The 26,174-nt window shown below is 40.6% G+C and overlaps 1 protein-coding gene across 3 annotated transcripts; it reads left to right on the top strand.

Moving 5' to 3' along the window:
• CAPRIN1 (cell cycle associated protein 1) lies at positions 1 to 26,119 on the top strand. Of its 3 annotated transcripts, XM_017826751.1 has the most exons (18): positions 2 to 205; positions 509 to 732; positions 9,173 to 9,235; positions 10,089 to 10,175; positions 11,764 to 12,002; positions 12,113 to 12,195; positions 13,261 to 13,398; positions 14,053 to 14,105; positions 14,192 to 14,278; positions 18,784 to 18,939; positions 19,029 to 19,137; positions 19,573 to 19,634; positions 21,667 to 21,816; positions 22,026 to 22,176; positions 22,762 to 22,956; positions 23,937 to 24,037; positions 24,437 to 24,500; positions 25,039 to 26,119. In XM_017826751.1, the coding sequence occupies exons 2-18, from the start codon at positions 511 to 513 to the stop codon at positions 25,101 to 25,103; spliced, it is 2,025 nt and encodes a 674-aa protein (XP_017682240.1). In that variant the 5' UTR covers positions 2 to 205; positions 509 to 510; the 3' UTR covers positions 25,104 to 26,119. The 3 variants fall into 3 exon arrangements, with proteins under 3 accessions (XP_017682242.1, XP_017682240.1, XP_017682241.1); XM_017826753.1 differs by lacking the exon at positions 14,192 to 14,278 and having other exon boundaries at positions 1 to 205; XM_017826752.1 differs by lacking the exon at positions 2 to 205 and having other exon boundaries at positions 434 to 732.
• Positions 26,120 to 26,174: the final 55 nt, after the last annotated feature.

The raw sequence follows: 26,174 nt of genomic DNA, 5'->3' as shown, positions 1-26,174 counted from the left end.
GCCTCCCCGCGCCGGCGTGCGCGCCGCTGCTGCCTCTTTCCCTCCCTTCTTCCCTCCCTCTCTCTCTCTCTCCCTCCCTGCCGCGGTGTAGCACGAGCAGCGCGGCCGGATTGCGGCGGAGGCGGCCATTCCTTAACACAGCGAGAGAGAGAGAGCGCGAGCGCAGCGTGTGCCCTCCCCCCCCGCGGGCTCGGTCGCGCTCAGGGTGAGGGTGAGGGGAGGGCATTGCGGCCCCTCCGGGCGGGGATCGGAGGGAGTGTTGGGGAGTGTTGCGAGGGGAAGTGACCGTTGGGCGCGCGGCGGTCGCGGTCGCGCGGCCGCCGCCGCCCCGCGCGCGCCCTGGGGGGGCGGGCAGGTGCGGCTCGTGCGCGCGAGCGAGACCCCCCCCCGGCGGCCGCGTGCGCGCGCGCGCTCCCGCGCTCTTCCTTCCCCCCTTCCTCCTCCTCCTCTCCCCGTGACGCGCCCGCCGCTCTCTCTCTCTCCGCTCCTCTTGTCTCTCCTTTCACAGAGATGCCCTCGGCTACCAACAGCACCATGGCGAGCAGCACCACCGGCGGCAGCGGCGGTGGCGCCGGCAAAGCCGCGCCGGGCAGCGAGGCCGCCCCGGCGGTGGCGGCGGCGGCCCCGCAGGCGGCGGCGGCGGGTGTGAACATCACTACGGTGCAGACCGAGGCCATGAAGCAGATTCTGGGGGTGATCGACAAGAAGCTGCGCAACCTGGAGAAGAAAAAGGTGCTCCCCCGTGTCCCCCTCTGACTCCCCCCACCGCGTTTGCCCGCCCCTGGCCCCGGAGCTGCCCCGGCCTGTTCCTTTTCGTTCCCTTGTGCCGGACCCTCCACCGAGCCCTCCCGGGTTGTTCCCGGCGTGGCCCCCAGAGGCCGCCCGCTGGAAGGTTCCAGAAGGGCGATCGCCGTTCCCCTGGCCTGTCCCCTTCCCCTCGCGGGGGTCCGGCTGCCCCGGGGCCCGGCCCCGCTCGGCACAGCCCAGAGGAGTCGCGGCTGCCTTCCCCCTCCCTCCCTCCCTCCACCTCCCCCCCGCCGCCGCCGCCGCCGCCCGGATCCCCCTCAGCGGCGCCGCTCCCTTCCCCCTCCTTCCGCCTTTTGTTCCCGGCGGCGGGGCCTTTCCCAGCGCCGCTCCCCTTATCCGGGCTCCGTGCGGCGGATGGAGCGCTCGGGATGGATGAACCCGGCGGGAGCGGTGCCCCGGGGCGGGCACATGGAAGGGAGCTGTAACATGGCGGCGGCCCGGCCTGCCCGGCCCGGCTCATTGTGCCGCCCTCACAAAGCCCTCACAGCCCACCCCGCCCCGCCATCGCCCTCAGCCCGGCCCTCCGCCGGCCTCGGCCCGCCTGCAACGCCTTATTTTTAGGAATGGGGTCCTGGACGTGTCGGGTATGTTTTACACTGGGCCAGCACTCCACGTTAAACCTCTGAGGGCTTTCCAACCTACAGAGCTGCCCGTCAGTAAAATAACTAACACAGAGCCCAAAGACTCGCCTCGAAACACCACATTGCCAAGCTGAAGTTAGGGATTGGTGGAAAATGATTTCGTGTCTGAAAAATAATTTCATACTGAAAAATAATTTGTTTCATAGCCCTATTTTTATTTTTATCTTTAGAAGTAAACAGGCAGAATACCTCTCCTTTTTTCTTTTAACTAGCACTTTTGGTCGTAGTAGCCCAGACTAGTATTTGATAAACCAATAACCCTGTGCTTATCCTCTTGATTTACTTCCAAGGACAGGTCAGAACGTTCACCTGCAAATTTTAGTTTTTCAAATACACATTTTTAGCATCATATAAAGTATTTTCAGAGGGGGAATATTAGAAGTAAAGCAGTGTGTACAGGTGAGTTGTAAATGAAACAAGCTGTACTTTACCTGTAAATAATACACTGTACGTAAATAATATACTGTGTATAAATAATACACTTACAAATACACCGTGTAGTGTAGCTTCCCACTTAAAAAAAATCAGCAGGGGATTTTCCTACATTTTAATAATGAAACGACCAAAAGCAGCAAGCCAGGAGCTCTTAGATAAATTTTGGAGTAGGACAAGCTTTAGATCTTTGTCTAAATACTATTGTGTGTACACAGGACAGCATCTGTGTTTTAAACTTGTTATTAATACGTGTGGATATGTGCGCACACAATACTGGTCCTCAGCTCAAGAAAGGGAGCAGATTTTTATGTCTCTGATTGTTTCAATTAAAAAAAATGGATTGAAATTACTGTTGCAGCCAAAATGCTAAAAAATCTCTGAAAATGTCTTATATGATGCTAAAAATGTGTATTTTAAAAACTGAAATTAGTAGGTGAACATTCTGTCCTTTGAAGTAATCGGGAGGATAAGCCCAGTGTTATTGGTGAGAGGGTCAGCTTTCCTTGGGAGCAGTTTTTTATTTACCTTTGAAAATAAATAATTTACACCTAATTTACACTTGGCTTAACCCTTCCTTTCTGAGTGGACTTTTAGTCAACTTCCATAGTGCAAATGTAGTGTCACAGCAAGTGAATAAAGGGGACAAAGTGCCCTTTTTTCCTGGAAATGGCTTCTGTTGGAAGATATTCCTTTAAAATTACTTCAGGCAATTTGGGGGTACTCTGTGCTAGGCAGTGTGGTCTTAAAGAGGAGGAAATGGCTGGGTCTTGGAAATCTGGATGTGATCTCACAGGGATGAATTAAAGTTCAAAGACTCCTAAGTCTTAACGGGCTGAAGTTGGGAAACTTACTGAGTTAGGACTCAGATAAGCACTACAGAAGTCAGTAGTTCTTGATGTATTAAATAGAACTACAAATTTTCAGGCTTGAGCCTCTACTTTGATTCCTCAGTCAAGATTTCTGTAGTAAATCAGTGTTCTTTATTAAAGAGTATTGAGGGCTTTGTGTCCTAAAACAAAGCCTGTTGTACACGAGGGCCTCAGTATTTTTATTTTACTTCTTGGTAAGTGTACACAAATTCATTTGTTTTCCTTTATTTTGAATCTTTGGACAAGTATATATTAATTTTTTTAACCATTCAGGAAGTAAAATTACAGTGGATGCTGCACAGATGAGAAATCCAGTAAATCTCACTGAAACTTGTGCTTAGGTGAACATTTAATCCTTTCTTTGTCAGCAGCTGATAATGAAGGCCAGAAGAGAGTATTTTTGAGAGCTTTGTGTTTGAGAATGAATACAAAAATATAGTTGAGTTAGACCCATCCTTCTGAAGGATGAAAAATGATTGCTCTGTAAGAGGGACCATCGTACGTTTTAGATCATATGACTGTGTAGCTTTTAGTTGAGGAAAGGTCACCCTTTATGAAGAAAATAGAATTTTTGAATTAAATTTAGTGTCCTGTTTCCCTCTAAACTCTGAGGATAAAATGGCATGAGCACCAAAATACAATACACAAAGTGAAATAATATTTATAGCTTTGTTCTATACTATTTTGAATGTTTCTGTATAAACTGTAAATACAAGATTATTAGTTACACTTTCATTTTCTTTTCCTAAAAGTGACCTCATTTGAAGAATGAGTATTGCTTACATTAGAAGGGACCAGGGTAAACTGAATTGCTGTTCATAAATGGATGTGAAAACATGGCCTGATAATGTCTTTGTTCCCCTCACGGCTTTATATTTGGAGATGATAGGAATGCTCTCCTGCGTTCTTCCTCTTCTTAGATGACAGGATATTTGTGTGTGCATGGAAGGGGGTAATCAAAGGGATATTTTCTCTACAGAAGATTCAAACCTGCAACTCTGGTATATGTTGACAAACTCAGTTAATTTAAAAGTTGCCTGAACTCCTCCCGGTGTTTGTTGGGTGTCTGAGGTTACAATCCTGCCTAGGAGAAAAATGCTTCATTAAGACCTCCATTATTTTCTTCTTTTCCCACCTTTTTTTTTTGTTTTGTTTTAGAGGGAAAAAACTTTCCAAATTCCAAGCCAAATGAATGTAGGTTGAACTTGGGTTTTGTTCCAGTGATGAATGAAAAAACAAACCAAACCAGTTATTTTTGCTTTCACCTTGTGTCACAGAGCATGAGCTGTATAAGAACAGTTGATGAAACAAATGTTCTGCCCAATGGGCAAAACAATTATTGCTAACACGTGATTTAGGGTATGGGCAGGTGTTCACAAGAGATTAGTCTTGGGCAGCTGTAAATATGAGGTAAAGCACATGATCTTTAAAAACTCAACAAAGTTGGAAAGATGGCCCATGTTGGTTGGGGCTAGTAACTTGAGCTGCTGTTGCTTTATCAGCCTGACTGAATTTCCTACTGAGTGTAACCCTGACTGGAGTGGAAAATGAGGAGTTAACAAGTGCTGCTGTTACTATGCAGGAATTCTCATGTAGCAGCAGAGGATATTTGACTTAATCTGACTTGGTTCAATAAAATGTTGGATTTCCCATGGGAAACAGCAACCTCCAGTAAAAGCTGGGATCAGTTTTCCACCATTGTAGGTGCAGTTAATGGTGGCAGGAAGTGCCACACTTGAATTGCCCATTGGTAGCAACTTTCTGAAGTGCTTTTGACCACTATTTGGGCCACTTGGATGTTCCAGGCACATGAGTGTCTCCAGAAGCTCTCCTTGTGAAACTTGGTTTGGAATTTATCTTTGGAAATTAGATATTACTCTGAAACAAATTTGTAAAATTTGTTTGAAATCATATATTGAAAGCCCACATCTTTGAAACCTCTCTTGACAGCAACTTTGGTTATCAAGCTTCATGTGTGAAAATCCAGGCAGGTTATCTGTGAAATCATGTGGTGGTTGGTGCTTCCAGGTTTCAGTGTGGTCTGTTTTGTTTTTAACTTGTCTCACAGCAACTTGTGTTAGCTGGATACATGGTGAGTCCTACAAGCTGTGAAACACATTCTGGTTAAAGGTTTTCAGATGCTGCTTTGATGTTTTGTTGATGCTTTTTCTTTCAGAAGAAAAAGACACACAATGTGTTGGGAGAGCCTCATTTGTGTTCTAGAGCCCTGTTTGTGTTCTAGAACTCACTTCCTGTTGTAAAAGCAATTTATTTTGATCATAAATAATGCTTAGAGCAAAATCCAGGTCTCTTGCAGTGTAGTCAACTTCCCTGTAGATTCCTAGTTTCTGTAGGAAATGCAGTGTGATGGTTGGTTGGAAAGAATATCAAAACTTGGAGTTCCACTCCTCTGATTTAATTCTGGTAACTGAGAAAGCTTTTTTTTTTCCTCCAGGGTAAGCTGCTCATGAAACTGCAGTCTCAAACTAATACAGTGTGGAGATATTTTTTCCTCAGCTGTCAAACTTACCAGACTTTGGGGGAAAAAAAGCATAAGAGCATCTACAGCTGTTATTTCAAAAATAAATTCAGTTTAACCAGGAGACCTGTAAATGTTTTGTGTTCTGGAGTATTGGTGTTTTTGCATCCTTACATCCTGGTTGTAACTCAGGACTGAAACAGCTTCTCAGGACTTGTTGGGGGGTGTGTGTCTATATATAATTAGAAATTGTATCCAGACAGTGAGTGTGAGAACTGTGGTGGGTTTTGAGAGGTTCTCGACTTCATGTTTAATTAAACTGATATGATTTAAGTGTTTTACCTTTTTGATGTTTTTTCCCTGCCTATTTTTTTGAGGCAATGGGAAGACTGATTTGGTTTTGGGGTTTCACTTGGTCGTTTCTGGGCAGTTTTTGCTGCAAAGTTAAACAGATGAATGAGTGAAGGTGATGGTGGAGGCAGAGAAATTACAATGTACAGATGTAAAACAGGTTAATAAACTTCTGGTTTGTAACTTGGCTTTTCTTTTGCTTCAGTGCAAAATGTATTACACAGCTAATTTAAATTTTGGATTATCTTCATTGCTTGGTGCTGTCAAAAGCATCCATGCAGGTTTTGAGATATCTCAGAAAACAGGCTTGCAATGTCCCCTTCATCTTTTCTTTTGCTTGTAGTGAACTTTGCATTACAAAAGGGTCACTCCAGCTGGTTGAAGAGGTTACCTTGTCCCCTAGCACCTTGTCACACACACTTGTGCTGCTGTCATTGCTATAACCATATCACTGAAATTATCTGGTTAAATATAGAGCCTCCCTCCTGCTCCTGACCCCCTTTTTTGAGGGTTATTTTTAATCTGATGATTCCAGTGATCCAGTTTAGAGCACAGCACTGTAAATGACTGTACAAGCACGGCTGAGCGGTCAGGCATTTTTAAAACCACTGTTGGTTTGGAAGGTAATGTTATGGGACTGCATTTTTTTGTTTTCACTTCAGGATGACATTTTTGAGGCAATTCAGAGGAGGTAAAGAGAACTTGGGTGTGAGGGGAAGGTGTCTGTTGCCACAATAAGTAACTGAATTTTGGATTCCTATTCAAGTAAAATCCAGGGCATAGTTAAGCAAGGAACACCAGCACCTTCCCCCTGCCCCTGGGAGCCTGTTTGTAGTGCTTTTCTCCCAGGAAACTCCAGAATACTTGAGGTTTCTCAGTGGAAAAAGCTGGAGCAGGGTGGCTTGCTTCCTGTACAACTGGGAGCTGCTGACTCATGAGCTGTTCAATACACAATTTATGTGCTCACTTTGCCACTGGATTATTATTTTTTCTGCTGGTTTAGCTTTTATGCTTGGAGATCTCTATCTGATGAGTGAGGGTGAGGTTCTGTAAGGGGGTAAAATCAGGAAAATCTTCCCCTCTTGCAGGCACTGCAGTAGGTTGCTAAGCAGGAATTTTACTGCAGTTATTTTACAGCACTAATGCTGCTCTTAGGTTGCTGGTAGAGATTAAAAAGGAGGCATTTTACTTAATATTTGTGTGTAATGCAGCCTTTGGATCTCAGAGTGTCTTTGGGATGATAGGAAAATGCTTACTTGGCATTCGAAATCTTTGTGATAATGTCCAGCTAAATGCACATTTGCTTGTCCTCTGCATTGCAGCTGACAAGGCTTTCCTTCCTCTGCTTTTACCTTCCCATCTGAATGTTTTTAATGAAGAACAAGTGAAGACAAGTAACTTTTCTTCTATCCCTTTGGTTTTTACTCAAATAAAACTAAGCAAAGCATTTACATTAGATTTCTAAATAATTGACCATTTAAGAAAACCTTGTGCGTTGTTAAACATGTTACTGCAATATCTTAATCTGAAAACACCAGCTATGCTGAAATGCAGCAGCATGGAAAAAGTATACAGGAATTGTAATTATTTAGGAGATTTTTGTCTCTTCCCACCCTCATGCCCTTGGCCACCGGAATGGATTATGTGAGTGCTTTGCAGCATTATTTTGCAATATATGTTTTCTCGAACAAAGTAGTGTTCTGGAATATGATATTCTACCCTATTTGTTTTACTGTTGTTTATGGGTTTGTGTTGCAGACTGGCTCACAGAATTTGTTGGGGTTGTTTAATGCATTTTTGTAGACCTTGTTTAAACTGGTGCTTGCAGTGTGTTTACTGTGCAGCCTCCCAAACAATTGCATCAGTGTGACCAAGGGAATTGTGATCTGCAGCAGGGGAGTCAGGGACTTGAGCGAGTAGGAGCTTAGTTTAACATTTCCTTGTGTGCAAGCCAGTTTTTGTAGGATTTAAGCCCCATTAGGCAGGGAAGGTCTGGGTAAGCCTGGCTTTGCTCTGGAGCTCTTTTCCCCTCCCTTCTGGCTTCACAGTTCAGCCATGCTCAGAAAATGATGAGAACTGTTCTGTGATTGCCTAACCATGTCAGCATCTGTTCTAAAATCAGTGTGGAGAGGAGTAAACGAACCTTACTTCCTGTTGTGGGAGATCTGCAATGTGGCAAATGCTCTTCAGGGCTACTTTTTTGATGTGTTTTGAACTGTGGCTGCTGTCTTTAACAACTGTTACCATGTAGTGTCTGTCCCCAGCAGGAAATTCCCAGTAATATATTTTTGAAGCTCAGGAAGTTCTTCCTTTGACTTTGCCTTTCATCTATCAGATGAAGAAGTTAAATTTTGTATCTGACCTGTAGGACTTCCAAAGAAATAAACTGGGCATTAGGTGACATCAAAAGGCCTGAGTCTCATAAGGGTGCTTGTGTTTCAGCAAGTGATGCTGGGCATCAAATACCTTATAAGAGGGGCTTTTCTGGTAAACTTTGACAGACTTTGAGCTTTCTGTAAGATCTGAGATTGAGCATAAAAGTTGAAATAACTAAAAAATTATCAGTAAAATGAAACAAAGGCCAAAAGCAACCAAAAAAAAAGTCACTCAGTGGGAAATATAAACCCTAAAACAGTGGTTGCATCAGGGGTTTGATTCTTTCACATCAAAAATTAGGTGTTCCTCTCACTTTTCATGTTATGCTAGATTGGGAAGATAATAGTTAAGGATTCATTTTAATAACTTTTTTATTAGATCAAGGCAAATTTCATGCAAAATACAATCGTGATAATACAGAAATGATGGAAACAGGTTAATAATTAGGTATGTCCTTCTTATAGACTTTACTTCCTTTTGAAGACCCTTTCTCCTTAGCCTGTAGAGTCTCTCTGTTAGGCATGCAGGAGTTTTACCTGCTTTTTTGGTCATGTCAGTGTTCTGCATGAGTTTCTATTTAAGCAGATTAGATCTGCTGAAAATTAGCCTAATGATTCCTTTTTCAGTTTCTTCCCATGAAGAAAAAAAAATCCTTAATGCTCTTGAAGGAAACTGTTTTAGAGCTATTAATATGAATTGTGTTGGTGGGCATTCTTCACAGAGGATCAGAAACTATTTTGAGTTCTTAACAGCTCTTTTAACTGATGCAACTACAGAGAATTACAGTTCTGAATCCTAATAGAGTTGACAGTGGAGGTTTGCAGTCATGTTTTTGGTGGTGTAGAGATACAGTGATAATGAGCTTTAACTCAGACCTCATTTCAGCTCTCTGATGTTTAGACTGAAGGAAATGTGTATGAGAGTGGTGTTCCCTTTGGCAGGAACCTGTATTTCCTTAGAAATTCACTCTAGTAATGAAGACATACTGTGATAAGCAAATAAAGGTTAAAATATTTATCCCTTAGGAAGTATTTACTTTTTTTTAACCCAGAACACAGTTTTTCGTGGTGGTCTTTTTACATGACAGTTTCATGCTTGTGTTAGGTATTACTCTGTTTACTGGAATATTACAGTACATAATTCTGTTGGCACAAGTAGAAAAAGGCAGTAACTGGATTTAGACTCTTCATAACAGTGTTTTTCTTGCTTTTCAGAGCAAACTTGATGATTACCAGGAACGAATGAACAAGGGAGAACGTCTGAATCAAGATCAGCTGGTAAAAACAACAACAAAAAAATACTATCCAGATTTCTGTTAAATTGTTCTGTGTTCTTGCACGGGAGGGAAGGGATGGATTTCACTTCCCCTGTGTAGTTTAGTTAGAGATGCAGCTCAGACCAATAATAAGCTCTGTCTGTGTGTCTGTCCCAGCTCTCAGTGCAGATGTGGAGCTCTAGATGAGCTCTGTGCTGCTTCTCTTCTTGTTGGGGCTGGTTCTTAAAGTAGGTTTTTGGAGAGCTCAATTCAACAGCAGTTTTGCAGTTGTTGTAAATACAGAACAAATAAGAATTTAAATTCAGTTGTGTGATGCAAACATGCATATTGATACTTGAGATTACCAGATGCTCAGTAATCAACAGTGTTTTCTTGATGATTTTTAACACTGAGAAAGTGAAGCAAAAAAAAGGTACTTGCAGCTATTGCAGCTGTTGACACTTAAAAGATTATGAGCTGCTTCCCTTGGTCCATGTGCTCTTTTCATCTGCCAGGGCTTCCTCACTTGGCCCTTCTGTACCAGCTGAAAACTGAAATATCTGTGTATTTTTATTTTGTAATGGCATCTTGTGAAGATAAAGATTGCTGTTTGAGGAGCAGGGCAGAGAACTGACGTGTCATGTTGAGGAGGGATGCTCATGATTAAGTTTTAGGAGGGCAATATCTTGACTGCCAGACTTGAGAAAGCCCAGGAAAATCAAAATTTTACTTACCATAGTTGCAGTCCAATTCAGGGATGCTGTGTCTCACTTAGAAACTAAAAATATGGGGATTTATTTGTTAAAAGTCTGTGGTTTTTTTTCTATTTGTGATGATTTACATTTACTTGTGGTTTTCTCTGGGTTTTTTTTAAGGATGCAGTGTCAAAATACCAGGAAGTGACAAATAATCTGGAATTTGCTAAAGAACTGCAGAGGAGTTTCATGGCTCTGAGCCAAGATGTAAGTAAAGATCAAACCATGCCATGTTTGTTTTCCAAACCTTTGGGCTTTAAACTCCTTTTCACTAGTGCAGTCAGTAGTCACCTCTGTTTATAGAGATTAATTGGTCATGGTTTCTTGTATGTTTGACTCTTTTATTCTGTATATTAGTTGGTGTCAGGTTTTCTGAAGACGATTTCTAAAAGATTTTCCTAATGCACTACATAAATGTATGGAAACAAGAATAATGACATAATTTTCTGACAGAAAAATAAGTGTTGAAAACAGTGGGATCACAGAACAGGCCTGTCATGCAATGCTATAGGTGGTCACTTGCTGCCAATTTTCTTAAAGAAAGGATTTCACAGGCCTGCTTCTGACTCTGCCAGGTGACTGAGGGCTTTCATTTCTTGATTTACCACATGGTATAGTCTCAGCACTAGAAAGCATTGCATTTCCTTTTTTACAAGATTCTTCCTGTCTTGTTAGTTGCAAATAGTCTGAAACTATAGTCTGAGACAAGATTAATCTTATTTTCATAAAGAATAAATGAACTGAACACTAGTAAAACGAGTAATCTTTTGGGTTGGTGTTTCATCAAGGATGCAGAATAGGTGTGATCAAGAATTCAGTTCTAAAAAGTTATGGAAAGAGCAGCAATGCTGGAGGAATTGGTTGTGCAGTGGGTGTTAGTGCAGCAGACTGGTCTAATGAGTGTATTTAGTTTGTGAACAGACTATGTGATAATTTGAAGGGCATCAGCATCCACGTGTTACAAACAGCTTTCTCCATTTGTTCTGGCTGTAAATTTGTAGGACTCTTAAGCCAAGCTGTTCCTTGGCTTTTCTTGCGTCAGGGTTCCATCTATGTTTATGGAATGTTAGTAATGGAGAACTTGTCTTTTCTGGACAAGTTTGTCCTGAGGTATTTCCCTGGTCAGCTGACAGCAGTCAGTGAACCCAAATTGGTGCTCTGCTTTCAAACTTGGTTGCAGTTTTTCCTGATTATAGTTAGTTCTCATGCAGTTGATTTTAAGATATGTCTCTGATGTTAAAAAAGAAATTTAGATGTTTCAAGAGAGAAAGTTACTGTCACAAGTTACATTTTTGGAAAGAGAAGATTTAAACAAAAAAGGAAACAGGCTGAATTTGGGATACTTAGATTAAGAATAGAGGAAACATCCTGTGGGTTCAGACTAGTGTTGCATTTAAGACCTGTGTTGTGACTGCAGGTTTAGAAGGTTCAGTGCAGAGCACAAGGTTGATGATTATCATCCACTCCCTTCCAGCATCTGTGAGAATGCCAGGGTAGATGCAGATTTGTTCCCTGTAGTGTCTGACTGGGGACCTCATGTCCAAGAATTCCTTTAAACCCTTTTTGAACTGGCTGATCCCATCTATCTCCCCAGCCTTTCATGGCAAAACATTCCATGAGTTCCCTCCTGTGGTACACGAAAAAACGAAGAATACTTTTGTTTCTCTGTTTTAAGCTGCTCTCCTGGTAGTTCCAATGAATCCCTCCTCCTATCATGGGATATGGTGAATATCTCTGTACCTTTTCTTAGCAATAAAAGCCATTTCCAATCTGTTTTTCCCTTGGGATCCCTCAGATCCAGAAGACAATAAAGAAGACAGCTCGCAGGGAGCAGCTGATGCGGGAGGAGGCTGAGCAGAAGCGTTTAAAGACTGTGCTGGAGCTGCAGTTCATTCTGGAGAAGCTGGGGGACGATGAAGTTCGCAGTGACCTGAAACAAGGCTCCAGTGGGGTCCCAGTGCTGACAGAGGAGGAGCTCACAATGCTGGATGAGTTCTACAAGCTGGTTTACCCTGAACGAGACATGAACGTGAGGTAGGGTTACAGCAAAGAGCTTTTCTTTCTAATTGTCAGTCACCTCATGTATTTACTGTAGTAATTGAAAGATTTAGTAAGAAATTAACTCTTACTAATTATTTTTTAAGGTTGAATGAGCAGTATGAGCAAGCATCTGTTCACCTGTGGGACTTACTGGAAGGGAAAGAAAAACCAGTTTGTGGAACAACCTGTAAGTGTAGCCTCAGTATGAAGAGAGACAGCACACTGAATTTGTGCTTGAATTACAATACACTTCTAATATAAGAGAACTTAGACATCTACTTATCTTTGTGAGTTTTTAGAGTAACTGCTTTTTTTTCAGATCTTGGCTGGACTAACAATAACTTCTGAAGTGTGGGCTCACTGTGTAGTGTATTTTTTTCATACTGACACAGCATTACTCAGTATTTAACCTGCTGTTTCAGCAGTATTCTGCTGCTGGTGGTGCTTAGTAGCAATTCTTTGTTTTCTGGAAACCTGTGTGAGAACAAGGAGCTTTGTCAATAACATCTAATACATAAACTTTAATGGCCTTCATTAGTGGGATGTTCTCTCTCCCTTGACTCCTGCAGAAAGCGTTCTGGTTTTGCCATATTTTCATTGATGAACTCTGCAGACCAGGGTGTGATCATGCCAGTAGTCTGCTTTTTGGCAGAAATAAAAATCTCCACAGTAATCTCCAGTAATGCTGCCTTGCCAGTGTGGCTGATTTCTTTTGGGTTAAGATGCCCAACCACTCATCTAAGGTATTGAATGAAAGTGGTTTTGTTTTCAAAGGCTGATTTGAGCCATTTCACCACAGAGGAAGAACCTTCACAAAGGTGGTACCCGTGTAAATTTGTTTTGTAAGAAATTGTTTTACAGTAATGTTTTTTTAATGAGGAAATTACAAAATAGTTGAAAGTTCAGTGAGTTTTGAAAACTTTCCAAACTGAAAACTAAGCAACCAGAGATGATTTTTTTAATAGCAGGAATAAAATAGGAAAAAAAAAAACAACACTTCGAAGTGTTTCACAAATCTTCTGAGGAGTATTATGTGCTCTTAAGGTTATTCTTGCCCTTAAGAAAGTGGGTTATTTATTGATTTATTTAATGTAACCTAGTAAGAAGTCCTGTAACAATAGTGGTCATGCATTAGCTTGGGACAGCAACATCTCCCCAGCAAAAGGGTAGTAAAATTTCTGTGATCTTAGGGAAGGAAGGCAGAGATGATTAGGATCGGGTTAGTGTTAATCTTTCACTTGCACTTTCCTAGACAAAGCCCTGAAGGAGGTGGTTGAACGGATCCTTCAGACCAGTTACTTTGACAGCACCCACAACCACCAGAACGGGCTGTGTGAGGAGGAGGAGGCAGCACCTGCCTCTGCAGTAGAAGACACTGTGGCAGAGGCTGGTAAGAACATCAGGATGCCTGGGAGTGAGGTGTTTGTGTTGTACTGGCTTGTCTCTGGGTTCCTCACAATGATTACATTGCAAATTAAAGTTCTGCCTGCCTGAGGCTTTCCCATTTTTTGGTCATTCCCACCGGTTTAATCCTTTGTTACGAGGGAACAGTTTTGAAGCAGAGTCTTAAGCTTACACACTTAAACTTAGGAATATTGTATCCAATTTTAAGAAAAAATTATTACTTCTTTCCTTTTTGAATATGGAGAAAATAGAAGCTTGGGGTAGCTGAACATGACTCTCCAGTGCAGGAATTTAATGTGGGTTTTTTTCTTGCTAATTCAAAACTTGGAGGATTTTTTTATTACTAGTTCTCTGTTATTGCCCCTGACATTTTCTCTTCATTCTTAGATACAAGAAGAGCATTTTTCATCTAATTTTGTATCTTCTTGATCTGTAACATATGTAGGTGGTGGGGTTTTTCTGTTTGTTTGTTTTTGTGGGATTGTGTTGTAGTTTGTTGGGGTTGGCTTTTTTTTTGTTTGGGTTTGGTTTTTTTGGGGGGAGGGTCTTCTCTTTGGGTCTTTTGCTTGGTTTTCTTGTTTGATTTTCTCATACAAGGTGGTTTTTTCCCACATAAATAATGTATTTCTTTTTCTTACAGAACCTGATGCAGCAGAAGAATTTACTGAACCAACTGAAGTTGAATCAACTGAGGTATTATTCACTGGAAAGATTGTCGTTTTGTATACCTTTAATGCCACTTACTTTTACTTTCATACCCTTTCTTATTTTTATTTTAGTATGTAAACAGACAATTCATGGCAGAGGCTCAGTTCAGCAGTAGTGAGAAGGAACAGGTAGATGAGTGGACAGTTGAAACGGTTGAGGTAAGATCTTGTGTACTGCAGGTAAAATTGCAATCCCTGTTTCTGCTGGCTCACAATTCATGGGAGGTTTTAGTATTGCATCCCTTCTCCCCCAGTATATAAAAAAAATACATATATTTAAGCAGGCTTGGACTCACCACTCATTCTTTAATTACATATTTAGCTCAGGAGTAACTAAAATAAAAAGAAATAAAACTCATGCAGTCTACCTAATTTACAGAGAACTTGCTTTTGTTCATTAGTGGCTTACTTGGGAAAACAGGACTTAAAAGTCTTGGGCATAAAAAAAAGACTTGAAATAGTTTTTTGAAGCCTTTTTTTTTAGGAGAACTTAGCTGCTAATACAGAACTTCAAGTTTATCTGCCCAGCTGCTGACAGCATGGCATAGTTGTGCTTTCGTTGAGCAGGTCCATGGAGAGGGAGCTGAAATTAGTAACTCAACTGATAACCTCCTTCAGGTTGCTTATGTGCATAATTTTATGTTAAAATATGCTTGTATGTCGTCTCTGTTTCCAAGAACTACAGTTCCTCAAGTATTTCACTTGTTACTTCTTTGCAGTTGAGTGACTGTTCGCTTGTGGTGTTTGTGGCACACTGGGTTTGGGATCCATTCCCAGTTTAGTGATTTATGCTCTAGAATTTATGTTCTTCATGTGCTGGAAAGGACAAGTCCCATGGAGTCATTCAAATGTTTAATATGTTGGAATTTGATTTGTGTCCATCTGTTAGAAACAAGTATGAGCAGCACCTTTCAGGTGCTGGAAATTTCATTTTTTCATTCACTTTACCAGCAAAGTCCAGATTGTCAATTTTTTAGACTCTTCCTTAGTGTCTTCAGGCTGTTTTAAGTGTAGGAGTGGAGTAAGTGTTCAGCATCTTGTGGTGAAAAAGAGAGCAGCCGTTTTGATCCTGCCTGATTTTACATGGAGTTGGGCTGAAATTTGTATCTTAGGGTGTTGAAGACCACTGAAAGATTTAACTAAGGATGGGTGTGACGTTTCTAGAACTAACCAGACAACCTTGCCATGGATGTGAATGTTTGGTAGTTTATTGTCATAGTATTCCATTCCCTTGCTTAAACCAAAAATATCTCTGCTATTGAATGTGTTTTAAGAAGTCTTTTTAAAAAACTGAAGAAACCCTTCAAGCCACACATAAAAGTCATGCTCAATTGAAATATTCTTAAAAGGCCCAGCATTTTAAAATTATTAATTGATTGGCTTCAATCTAACTTGAATTACACCCATAGTATATTTGTGTTTACACCAAGTGTCCAGAGTGGCTCAGTTCTCTGTAGTTCTTAATGCTATGGATGAAGACACAATTCAGGTTGTAAATTTGTATCTCAGATTTCAGAAGCTCCTCATTTTTCATGCATCTTTACTAGTCTGCTAAGTCTGCACTGTCTGAGCTTTGTTTTCATAGAACAATACAAAGAATATACACTGAGGTTGTCCTTTCTGTCCCAGTATCTTGGACATTGTAAAAAGGAATCATGTAAAAAATGGAGAGTTGAAGACTGTTTCTTTGTAATTAAGAACCTTATTTTCTCAGATGTAACATAAATGGGGAAATTGAGAATATCTCTCTTTGACATTGGTTTTACTGCCCTTACTGGCATCACAGTCCCGTTTCTCATGGGAATTCAACTGACTTGTCCTTAGGGAAGCTCATGGTGCACAATGTACAGAGCTTTTGTGCTCTTCAGCTCAAGATGGTTGTGGCATTAATAGAGTGATAGCTGGGAATTTTGGAAGCTGAAAGAGAACATTTGCTCAGAAAATCTCCATAGTTGTTCCTGAGGAGGAGGGATATCATAAACTCATCTCTTTTTCAGTAGATGGGATACAGTCACGATTTCTGTGGTATGTTTGTAGTTTGAGAAGTGATGGTGTCTCACAGGACATTTTTTGTATGGGCCTTCTGAAGTTTTGAATTAAAGAATTTACTTGTGAATTTTCCAAGTGTATTTGGATTATATGATGTTCTCATTTTGGTGAATATGTCCTTTACTGGTAATAGTATTTATGGGGTTTCGTGTTGTTGTTTGGTGGGCTTCTAATTGATTTTTTTTTTAAGTGCTTTCTTTGTAAAAAGGAATAACCTGAATCTGTTTGTATGCAAAATTCTCTGTCTTAAATTATGGAGTGTTGGTTGGATGGATTTTTGTCAAATTGGAACCTGTTCTCAGACTGCCAGAATACGATTTCATTCTGGTTGGTCTGTGGTCTCATTAAGCTTCTGGTTTTCCCTTTCCCCCTGTCAGTCTCCTGATTGTGTCTGGCGGCTCTTTCTGCTGCCAGTGTCAAGGGCAGGGTGTCAGAGGGGAGCCTACAGTTTGAGTCAAATATTATTCTGCTGACAGGTTCAGCTCTCCTGAAATAAAGTTGTGCTGTGCTGCACTGTCCCCAGGATCAATGGACATGCATGGTCAGGAATAATTTGATTTTTGAGTAATGATCCTTTTATTTGAGTAATCTCTGTACCTTTTCATGCAGCACTGTTAGAAAGCTGTTAAATTTAGAACTGTCCTGTCCATTGGCAACTGAACACACTCATCTTGAAATTTATTTAGCAGTCTCATCCTACTATGATTGTACTAGGTCAAAGTACCTGGTAGTGCTGATAAGACTAAAGGAATAGGCCCTAAATGATTCCTCTTGACATTAATAAAAGAGGAGTGATGAAAAAGATGATCTAGAATCTGAAGCACCATCTGAAGTTCGTACTGTACTGTTGGTGAAAAAGGAAAATGATAACATTTTGTCCCTGTTGTGTGTTGTTGACGATTCCATCAGCTTGTATTTTTGTCCTGAAGATACTGGATTGTTATGAATGACTTGGACTTCATAAGTTTAATGATAGTGCTTAAATAATCGAGAGTATTTTTGGTAATAATTTTGCAGGAGACAAGTAGCTGATGGTTTCAGGTTTCACCCAGTGATCTGGCTTGTGTTTTTTCTTTGACTTTCAAACTCTGTAATGTGCCAAAGGTCTCTATATGTGATCTGAATAACATTTTCAGATAATTTTTTATTTCTTTATTTGGAAACAGTTAAGATTGTGAAACTTGGGGACTGTGTGATAGACCAGAGCAGTTGTGCTTGGTACTTACATGGGATTTATCAAATTGCTTCTCTGTGGATGCTAATAGCAGTGACTTGGATCTGAAGGGAATCTTGAAAAGGGACTATAGGTTGTGATTAGTTTTTAGTTTTGTTGATATTTTCTGTTACAGATGGCTAGGGATTTGGTCAGAAATCAAGTCACTGGAGCTGAGGCAATTGCATGTGCAGAATGTCATATCTAAAAAAGGTTTGGAAGTGTGAGCAAGAAGTAGGAATACTGGAAGATTCTGTGTGTTTCTTTGAGAAATCTAAATAAAAAAATGTACAGGCTTTAGTGGCAATTTGAAGTTTAAAGTTCAGACCTTTGATAATAGGACTGGTTTGTCATGTGTCCCAACTGCTGTACAAAAGTCTGTCTCCTGCAGTTCTAATGAGAAATCAAGTATTTCACATAAATATTTTGAACTTTCAGGTGCATGTATCCTAATTTATATCCTGTGCAACTGTAAGTTTAAGGCATTCCTGTTTATCTGGAAGATTATTAATATTAGAAGCTCATGGAAATAGAGAAGTGATAGGCAAGTTATTGACAATGGTGTTGTTAAAGGACATTTGTTGACATGAAAAGGGCACTTCTGTATTCTGGGAGCTGCTCAAAGCAAAACTGGTTTAGGGGCATCCAAGTGCTCCTTTGTGCAGCTCAACTGTCCTTGTTGCTGTTTGTTTTCAAACTCTTTGATGATGGATGTTCTCAACTGCTCATGTCCAACTTTCCTGGTGGCTCTGCTGTCTCTGATAAGGTGGTATTTGTTGCACATTTGATGTATTGCCATATTGGAATCTGTCTGGTAAATCTGAGCTTTCCTGCCCACTGTGAGTTGTGCTTCTGCTTCTGGGCTTCTGGTGTCCCCCCATGGTGCTGCCTTGCAATCTTTGTCATGCAATGCTGCCTGCTGTTCCCTGAGACAGTAAATCAGTTTGCTAGGATAAAAGTGGCTATGAAAATTGACCATTTTGAAGTCTTAAAAAAGACCCAAAAATTCTGGCTCCACTTGCACTTACTAAAAATAATTTGTTCCCCATTTGTGCATATTTCTGAAGCTTTTTTCCTCCCCACCTTTCTTTAAATTTCCAAATGCTGATAAATTGCTGTCTCAAATCCTGCTATAAAAAATCCCCCTAGTGTTGAATGAACGTTTTATTAATGGGGAAAAGAGTAGATGGAGAGAAAACAGAGCACTATAATCCTGTGACTGCTGAGATCAGTAGCTGCCACTGATACTGGCATGACTGTAGGATGTAGTACTTTTCTTCAACATCACTACAGTAATTCCATCCATAATGAGTTAGGCAATAGCCATAAATTCCAAGAACTACCAAGTCACTTTTGTGTTGACTGGAGCTGAAATTTGAGTTGGTTGCTTGTCTCTTGTTAGGTCGTAAATTCGCTGCAGCAACAGACACAAGCGACATCTCCTCCTGTTCCTGAACCTCACACGCTCCCCACTGTGGCTCAGGCAGATCCTCTGGTGAGAAGACAGCGAGTACAGGACCTCATGGCCCAGATGCAGGGCCCCTACAACTTCATGCAGGTATTTCTCTGTTGAGTGCTCGTATTTTTAACAGACAGTAAATTGGATTTTATTTTTTTTTTAACTGCTTTTTATTTTTTTCCCTTCAGGACTCAATGCTGGAATTTGAGAACCAGACACTTGATCCTGCCATTGTATCTGCACAGCCTATGAACCCAGCACAGAGTTTGGACATGCCACAAATGGTTTGCCCTCCAGGTTTGTAATGGTAAATCCTAAACATAAATATTGGGGAAGCCTGCAAGTCATTTGTTAAAAATACTTCAGTTACTGCTGCAAAGTAAAAGGATCACCACAAGTAATGGTACAATCCTGGTCAAGTGTGTTTTTCTCAGAAAGGTATACTAGTTTTAGTCTTCCAGTTCTCACTTGCTTATAGGTTTTGCTTAGAAATGTGGAACATCTGAAACATTTTTTTTTTTTAATGAGCAAAGTACAATTTTGCTTTGGATTATTTTGGACAACTAGAAAAAATGTTCTTTGCATGGAGTTGGTAATTTGAGTATAGCTTTGGCATGCTAAAGGCTTCATCATCTTAAGATAATTGGCTTTCAGATAACTGAAGCAGATATGATAGTTATGCTGTTCTGTAAAAGGTTTGATTGTATAGTAAGTGAAGTTATTTTCTTTCAGTTCATGCTGAGTCAAGACTTGCCCAGCCTACTCAAGTTCCTGTGCAACCAGAAGCTACACAGGTAAAATGTTTAGTACATTTTATTTTGGATTTGAGCTTTATATTCAGCCTGGTTACTGTTACAAAAGGATTTAATTCCTAACTGTATGAGAAACTCAGAGTTAAAGTTCTAATTTTGGGAAATTGGTTATCTCCATTATTTCTTCAGCGTTGTTGCTAAGAAGCGTTACTAGGTACAGATTCTGTGCTCTGCAGACATTGCAGATTCTCAGTAATGGAGTCTTACCTTTGCCTAGTAGTGTTCCCTTTGATGTTAAGTCATGTGTAGTAATACTTGTAATTTAGCTAGAAGCAGGTAGTCCTTTATTTATTTGCAACAGAAAGGCCAAAACCAAAATAACTTAGTTAAAGGGCAGCCTGTGTCTGTTCAAGTGAGTGTCAGCAGGAATAGATTTAAAGGATTAACTGTTCTGTTTTATTCACTTATTCTGTTAAGGATTATTCCCAGTTGCTTTTTGGACTGTGTTTTATACTGGAGTTCTATACTGAGTTGAATGGTATTTTCAGTTAAGCTTTAAGTAGGACCTCTTAAACTTGATTCTGTACTGTATAAATGGTCCCCTTCTTGTGAAGATGTTTCAGTTTCTTACTGAGTTGTCTAGTGATTAAAGAACTTCCTAATTTTGTGTTAAGCCATGTGGCATCTCTGAGGAATGGGTGTGATCCCTGCAGGTATTTGAAAGCCAAAGAAAAAATCTGGATAGCTTATGTATCTCAGAGTACTGGCAGTATGAATTGCCTGCTTTGTCCTGTCCAGATAGAGCTGCAAGGTTTAAGTCACTCATTCATACAGGAACAGGAGTGAGGGTTTTTTCATGAGTTTCCTCTGTAAGTACCTCCTGAAGTGTTGGTGCTCTCCCCTTTTGTTGTTTTGTAGACGTAGAATAATTTCTTTTGGCAGAGAGTTTTCTCTGCACTGGCTTTTATTTTACTTTTAAGTGATATCTGTGACTTAATCCAGTGGGATTTTTTTTTAAATTTATTTTCCTTGTCTCAGCCAGTGCTGCCAGTGATGCTCTTGAGGATCTTACAAGCAGTAGCTAAACTTAGTCTTTCCTTCTGAACATTCCAACATGATGTGAACACTCCCATCAGTTTTATCAGTTTCCTCTTGAAATCCCCATGCCCTTAAATGCAAGGTCCTCTGCTTTGCTGGCTGGAGTTTTCACTGGACTCTTTAAAGGAGCAGAGGACTGAGCAGATTCAATCCATGGGAAACCAGCACTTGTCCACTTCTATATGAGCTCATATTAGAGTGTTGGTCAAGATGAGGTGGTTAATTCTGCTGGTTAAACAGAGCTCTACAGACTTGGACTAAAGAGTACCACCCATGCTGGGGGTTGTCAGATACTTTCTATAAAACTGTGGGTGAGCATCAGCTGACTTTTGGGGACTTTGGGGGTTTATTTTGTCAGGTTCCCTTGATTTCTTCTACAAGTGAGGGATATACAGCCTCCCAACACATGTATCAACCTTCTCACACAGCACAGCAACGGCCACAGAAAGAATCAATTGACCAGATTCAGGCAAGTCAGGTGTCAGAGGGGTGGGAAGGACTCTCCTGGCAGATATCAATATTAGTCTATGTTTCCTTGTAAAAAGTGGTAGTTTTAGTTGCCTATTAGTAGGGCTGCTCCAGTTCCCTTCAATTTCAGAATGTTGAGCCTGTCTGTGACCAGTAAGTCCTTCATAGTAAGGCTTAATTTGCAAGATTGATTGTTTAGTTACATTCAGCATGCCAGCATTAGTTTGTACTGAGTGTCGGTGTTGATGATGGCTTAGGAAATGTGAATTGCTTTTTACGTTGCCCAGCAGTTAGCCCAGGAAATACATTTCCTTTCTTAAGTTTTTCTAGTTGTGTTTCAAGTCAACAAGGGAGAAGGCTGCAAGGTTTTTCCTCTTATTGTGCTGTTGCAAATGATGCTGTTGAGCTGAAGTAGAAAATAGTCATTTGTAGAGCTGAAGCTCAGGCATTGCCACTTTTTTTTGGTATCTCAAAAGCTGCTAAAATGTTGTTTTCTTTTCATTCTTAGGCTTCAATGTCACTGAATGCAGACCAGACCCCATCCTCATCATCACTTCCTACTGCATCCCAGCCCCAGGTGTTCCAGGCTGGATCCAGCAAGCCTTTGCATAGCAGCGGAATCAATGTCAATGCAGCTCCATTCCAATCCATGCAAACAGTAAGTAAATAATAATAAATAAAAAGATAAAATAATGTAAACTAAATCAAATAATTAATTCTTCTGTTTTGGTGGTCATTCATTTTGTTGGAATCAGTCATGTAGCTGCATAGAATAGTCTGGTTATTCACATCTCTTAGACTTTGATACTTTATGTGAAAAGTTGTAAAGATTAATTGGACCAGAGAACCATTTTTCTGCCATTACAGGTATTCAACATGAATGCACCTGTTCCTCCTGTTAATGAGCCAGAAACCCTTAAGCAGCAAAATCAGTACCAGGCCAGTTACAACCAGAGTTTCTCCAGTCAACCTCACCAAGTAGAACAATCAGATCTTCAACAAGAACAACTCCAGACAGGTAAACTTTTAGCAAAAGCTAGAATGGCAACAGCCTCAGTGTAGAGCAGGTGCTCAGGCTGTGAAGACCTAGAGGATGGAGCGAAGCATGTCACATGTTCTCAAATGTTCCTAGATTATTCTAAAGTGGAAGCAGTAGAGCGGAGTACAAGGTTGGAAGATCCTTAAACTTGCTTTTAAAAAAACTATGCTATTTGAGGTGGCATTTTATACAGGAGATAGAATAGTAAGGCAGAAGTGAGAGCAAATGTGGGCTGCTTCTCACAGATGGTGTAAGGTTTTCAAAGGGCCAGAACCTTCTGGTAAAATCAGTGAGACAGGGTTTGAATTCAGCAGGCAAAATGCTTTCCGGGGTAGCAGCTTGAAAAAATCAAGTCTATATCCAGAGTCCACTGAGATGAAAGTTGCAGATGCAGAGACAGACAGAGTTAACAAGGGTGAAGTGGTAACAATACTGGGTATTGAGTAAAGAAGAGCCAGATCCTTTTCCTCTCTAACTGAATATTGAGTGTGAAGGGAGTATATGTGGGAACATAAAGAAATACAGACTTAATACTACTTTTTTTTCCCTCCCATTGCACTGCAGTGGTTGGTACTTACCATGGATCCCCAGACCAGACTCACCAGGTGGCAGGCAACCACCAGCAACCTCCCCAGCAGAACACTGGGTTTCCCAGGAACAGCCAGCCTTACTACAATAGCCGAGGGGTGTCCCGTGGGGGATCTCGCGGGGCCCGGGGGCTCATGAACGGTTACAGGGGACCGGCCAACGGATTCAGAGGTGAGCAGCTGCACAAGCACTCACTGAATGTGCACCTCTGTAGCAAATGTTAAGCTGACCTGCTGTCGTTAGACTGTAATAGTATCTCTATGTGATATTGAAATTTGTAGCAATAAAACCGCTTGCTTTAGTTAAGCAACTTAAATTTTAGATGTGTGTTTGGATATCCTACGAGGATATTGGCATGTATTAGGCATTTACTGCAAGTATAAACAAATAACAGAAATACCCAACAGAATTTCAAATGAGGAATTTAAATGCTAGTTGATGGTTCAAAAATGTTTTTTATTTCCATTTGTGGTAGAAGTAGTGTATTTTAGAGTTGTGTGTTTGACCACAGTCAGAAGAGACTGGGTAATGTAGAAGTGTAAGAACAAAAGAGTGTCAAAGTCACTACTCTGAGGGAATCGACAGGAGTGGAGGAATGACGCTGTAGTTGAGTAAATTAGAGAATTTTCATGATTCCTGTAGATGATTATATGTGGCTGTCATTGTTAGAATGGGAGGGAGAGATGGTTTCCTTGTCAGGTGTTCTGGGATTAGATTAATGGACACAGGTACTATCTGCCATGTTCTTTCCCTCTCCTGTGGCTGGGGAATAGAGAAGAAACCTGTATAATAAAAATACAACTGATTGTAGTATGAGTGCAGCGGTCACAGCTGTTAGATACAAATCCTAGTATCATGGTTAGTTCTGGATTGAATATTCTGTGAATCAAACCTCAGATTACCAGAGAAATGCACTGAATTGCTTTTTCCTCCCAGTTCTTATTAGATCTTTGTTCTTGTTTCTTGTAATAGTATTAACCCTGATGTTGCAAACATTTGCTTGACTTGCAGGTAAACAGCCCTTGCTAAAGGGGTGGGGTTTTTTGCTCAGGTTTAGTTAAAATCCCGCTACTGCTTTTCTTTATATAGTAGCAGAAAGTCGAGTGGTAAGTTCCCATTTTCAAGTGAAAGACTTGTGCCCTGTTCCTTAGGGGGATACGATGGATACCGTCCTTCCTTTTCCAACACTCCAAACAGTGGTTATACGCAGCCCCAGTTCAATGCTCCTCGGGATTACTCAAATTACCAGCGGGTAAGAGACCACAGTGTGGGGGGAAAAAACAAAAGCACTCAAATCTATTAGTGAAAACTCTGCCAAGGACTTCTTTTATTGGTAATAAACACGAACTACCTCAGTGTAGTTTGAAAAATTTAAACACTAAATACATCTATTTACATTTCTTATTTATACTGAGCAACACATCCTGTAACTGGAGAGAGCATTTGTTATTGCACATTTTATTACAGCTGCTAGGCACTAGTAGAAGTAAGAACTAATTCTTCTAAGATTAATGCAGACTGATAAAATGCTGCATGTTGAAGTCACAGATGTTTTGTCAGTGTATGCTGCTTTAAAAGCTCCTTATTTTATTTGCAATTAATAACAGTGCCCATGTTTTATGTCATAACTTTTTTAATTTCTTTGCCTCAGGATGGATATCAACAGAATTTCAAACGTGGCTCTGGACAAAGTGGACCTCGGGGAGCTCCTAGAGGTAATTTCCTGAGTAGTGAATAATTGATTTGGGCTGAATGGAAGTTTTCGGTCCAACTTCCAGAGTTCTGGATTTAGAAACCAACCTCACCCCTTACTCAGCAGTTCACAATTGAAGTTTACTTTCTCTGACCTCAGAGCTGACCCTGCTTTTGAGCAGGGTCTTGGAGAACCTCTTGAGGACCCTGCTGACTTGAATTGTACTGGGATCCTTTGAACTTGTGGTGGAAGTTGTGTTGGCTGTTGAATGAGGAATTCCTGGAAAAGAGGCTAAAACAGCAATTGCTGTTGACACTTTAAATGTAGCAGAACTAGTTACTTGCCTTTTATTAATGAAAGCCTTAGGAAACAAAACAGAAAAACCCACAGACATAATGAGGCTGTAGTTGAACTTTAAATTTTTTTTTGATTACTATTGCCATATATTTTAGGAAGCCCAATTGTAATGAAGAAATTCTTACACAGTTTACATCAGAACATTTAGGAATATTTTTAAATGCTCAGATTTCATAGTTCAACCCCCTTTTTGTGTTTCCCAGGTCGTGGAGGACCCCCAAGACCAAACAGAGGGATGCCTCAGATGAACGCTCAGCAAGTGAATTAAACACGTTCACAGGATCACATTCAACGCCAAAAACACGCTGGCCAGTGTACAATACATGTTACCAGAAGAGTTACTATCTATTTGTTCTCCCTTACAGGAAGTTTGTTGTAAAGGGACTATTTTCATTACCCATAATGACAGGACTACAGTTGCCAGCTTTATATTACCTGGATATCGAAAGGAACGAAACAACGTTTACTCTGCATGTTCTGTCCTAAGCATCATCTTGAGCCTTGCACATGAGATTCAGATTCCTCACCCTTGCTAAGAGTAAAGCAAAAAAAAAGGCAATTTACAGGGTGATCCAATCTCCATGGTTAACTGAAGTGGCAGGAAAAAAGTAAAGACTCACTTCTGACATTTAAAAGCGATTTAACAAATTGGGATAAAATCTGCAAATTCATAAATATTTACTGTGGTGGCAGTTGACAAAACTTAATGTGCCCATGAAAGGATGGAAAAGGTGAAGTGTGGCTTGGTAGAGCAACTGCATTTCAGCTTTTTCTTATTAAATTGAAGCACTGAACAGTTAAAGATGTGTAGTGATGCGACTGCCCTCAATAGACAGATGGGCTTAGAGCCAGTTTTTGACAAAGAAGCACCCTTAGCTGCAGCCTCCTCCTCACCAGGGCCCTGAATCCTGTGGCTAAGGATTTAAGAACGCTTGCATAACTGCTAATGTAACTGTGTAACTATTTTTTTTTTTAGGAGAAAAGGAAAAAAAAAACCCAAAACCAAAGCTTTGATTTGACACTTCAACAAAATTTTGCAACAAATGTGAGATATAATCTGGATGGCCACTGTATATTTGATGTGAAGTATTTAGGTATCTCTCTGAAACACTTTTAAGTTTCTTTGATAGCAATGACTTTTGTAAGGATTGGTATTCTCTATCATTCCTTATGACTTGCACATTGTCTGTCACTAATACTTGACCTTGCTGTATTATCACCTAAATAACTGATGCCGGTACTGATGGAAATCTCTAATGGATAATCATAACACTTTTGGTCACATGTCCTTTTGTCTTTCCTGCAGCCTTGAAGGTTTGAAGAAATCTCAAATGCCCGC

The sequence above is a fragment of the Lepidothrix coronata genome, unplaced genomic scaffold (assembly GCF_001604755.1).
Source record: "Lepidothrix coronata isolate B3197 unplaced genomic scaffold, Lepidothrix_coronata-1.0 Scaffold130, whole genome shotgun sequence".
Lineage (NCBI taxonomy): Eukaryota > Metazoa > Chordata > Aves > Passeriformes > Pipridae > Lepidothrix > Lepidothrix coronata.
The sequence above is the reverse complement of the archived record's forward strand: the minus strand, read 5'-3'. Positions and strand labels throughout refer to the sequence as shown.

What these genes read in the sequence shown, in the direction of transcription:
- CAPRIN1 (XM_017826751.1), top strand. Translation starts at nt 511, where the DNA reads ATGCCCTCGGCTACCAACAGCACCATGGCGAGCAGCACCACCGGCGGC. An exon ending in CTGAAGTTGAATCAACTGAG is followed by an intron (nt 14,106 to 14,191) that starts GTATTATTCACT and finishes TTTTTATTTTAG; the next exon opens with TATGTAAACAGACAATTCAT. An exon ending in GCCCCTACAACTTCATGCAG is followed by an intron (nt 18,940 to 19,028) that starts GTATTTCTCTGT and finishes TTTTCCCTTCAG; the next exon opens with GACTCAATGCTGGAATTTGA.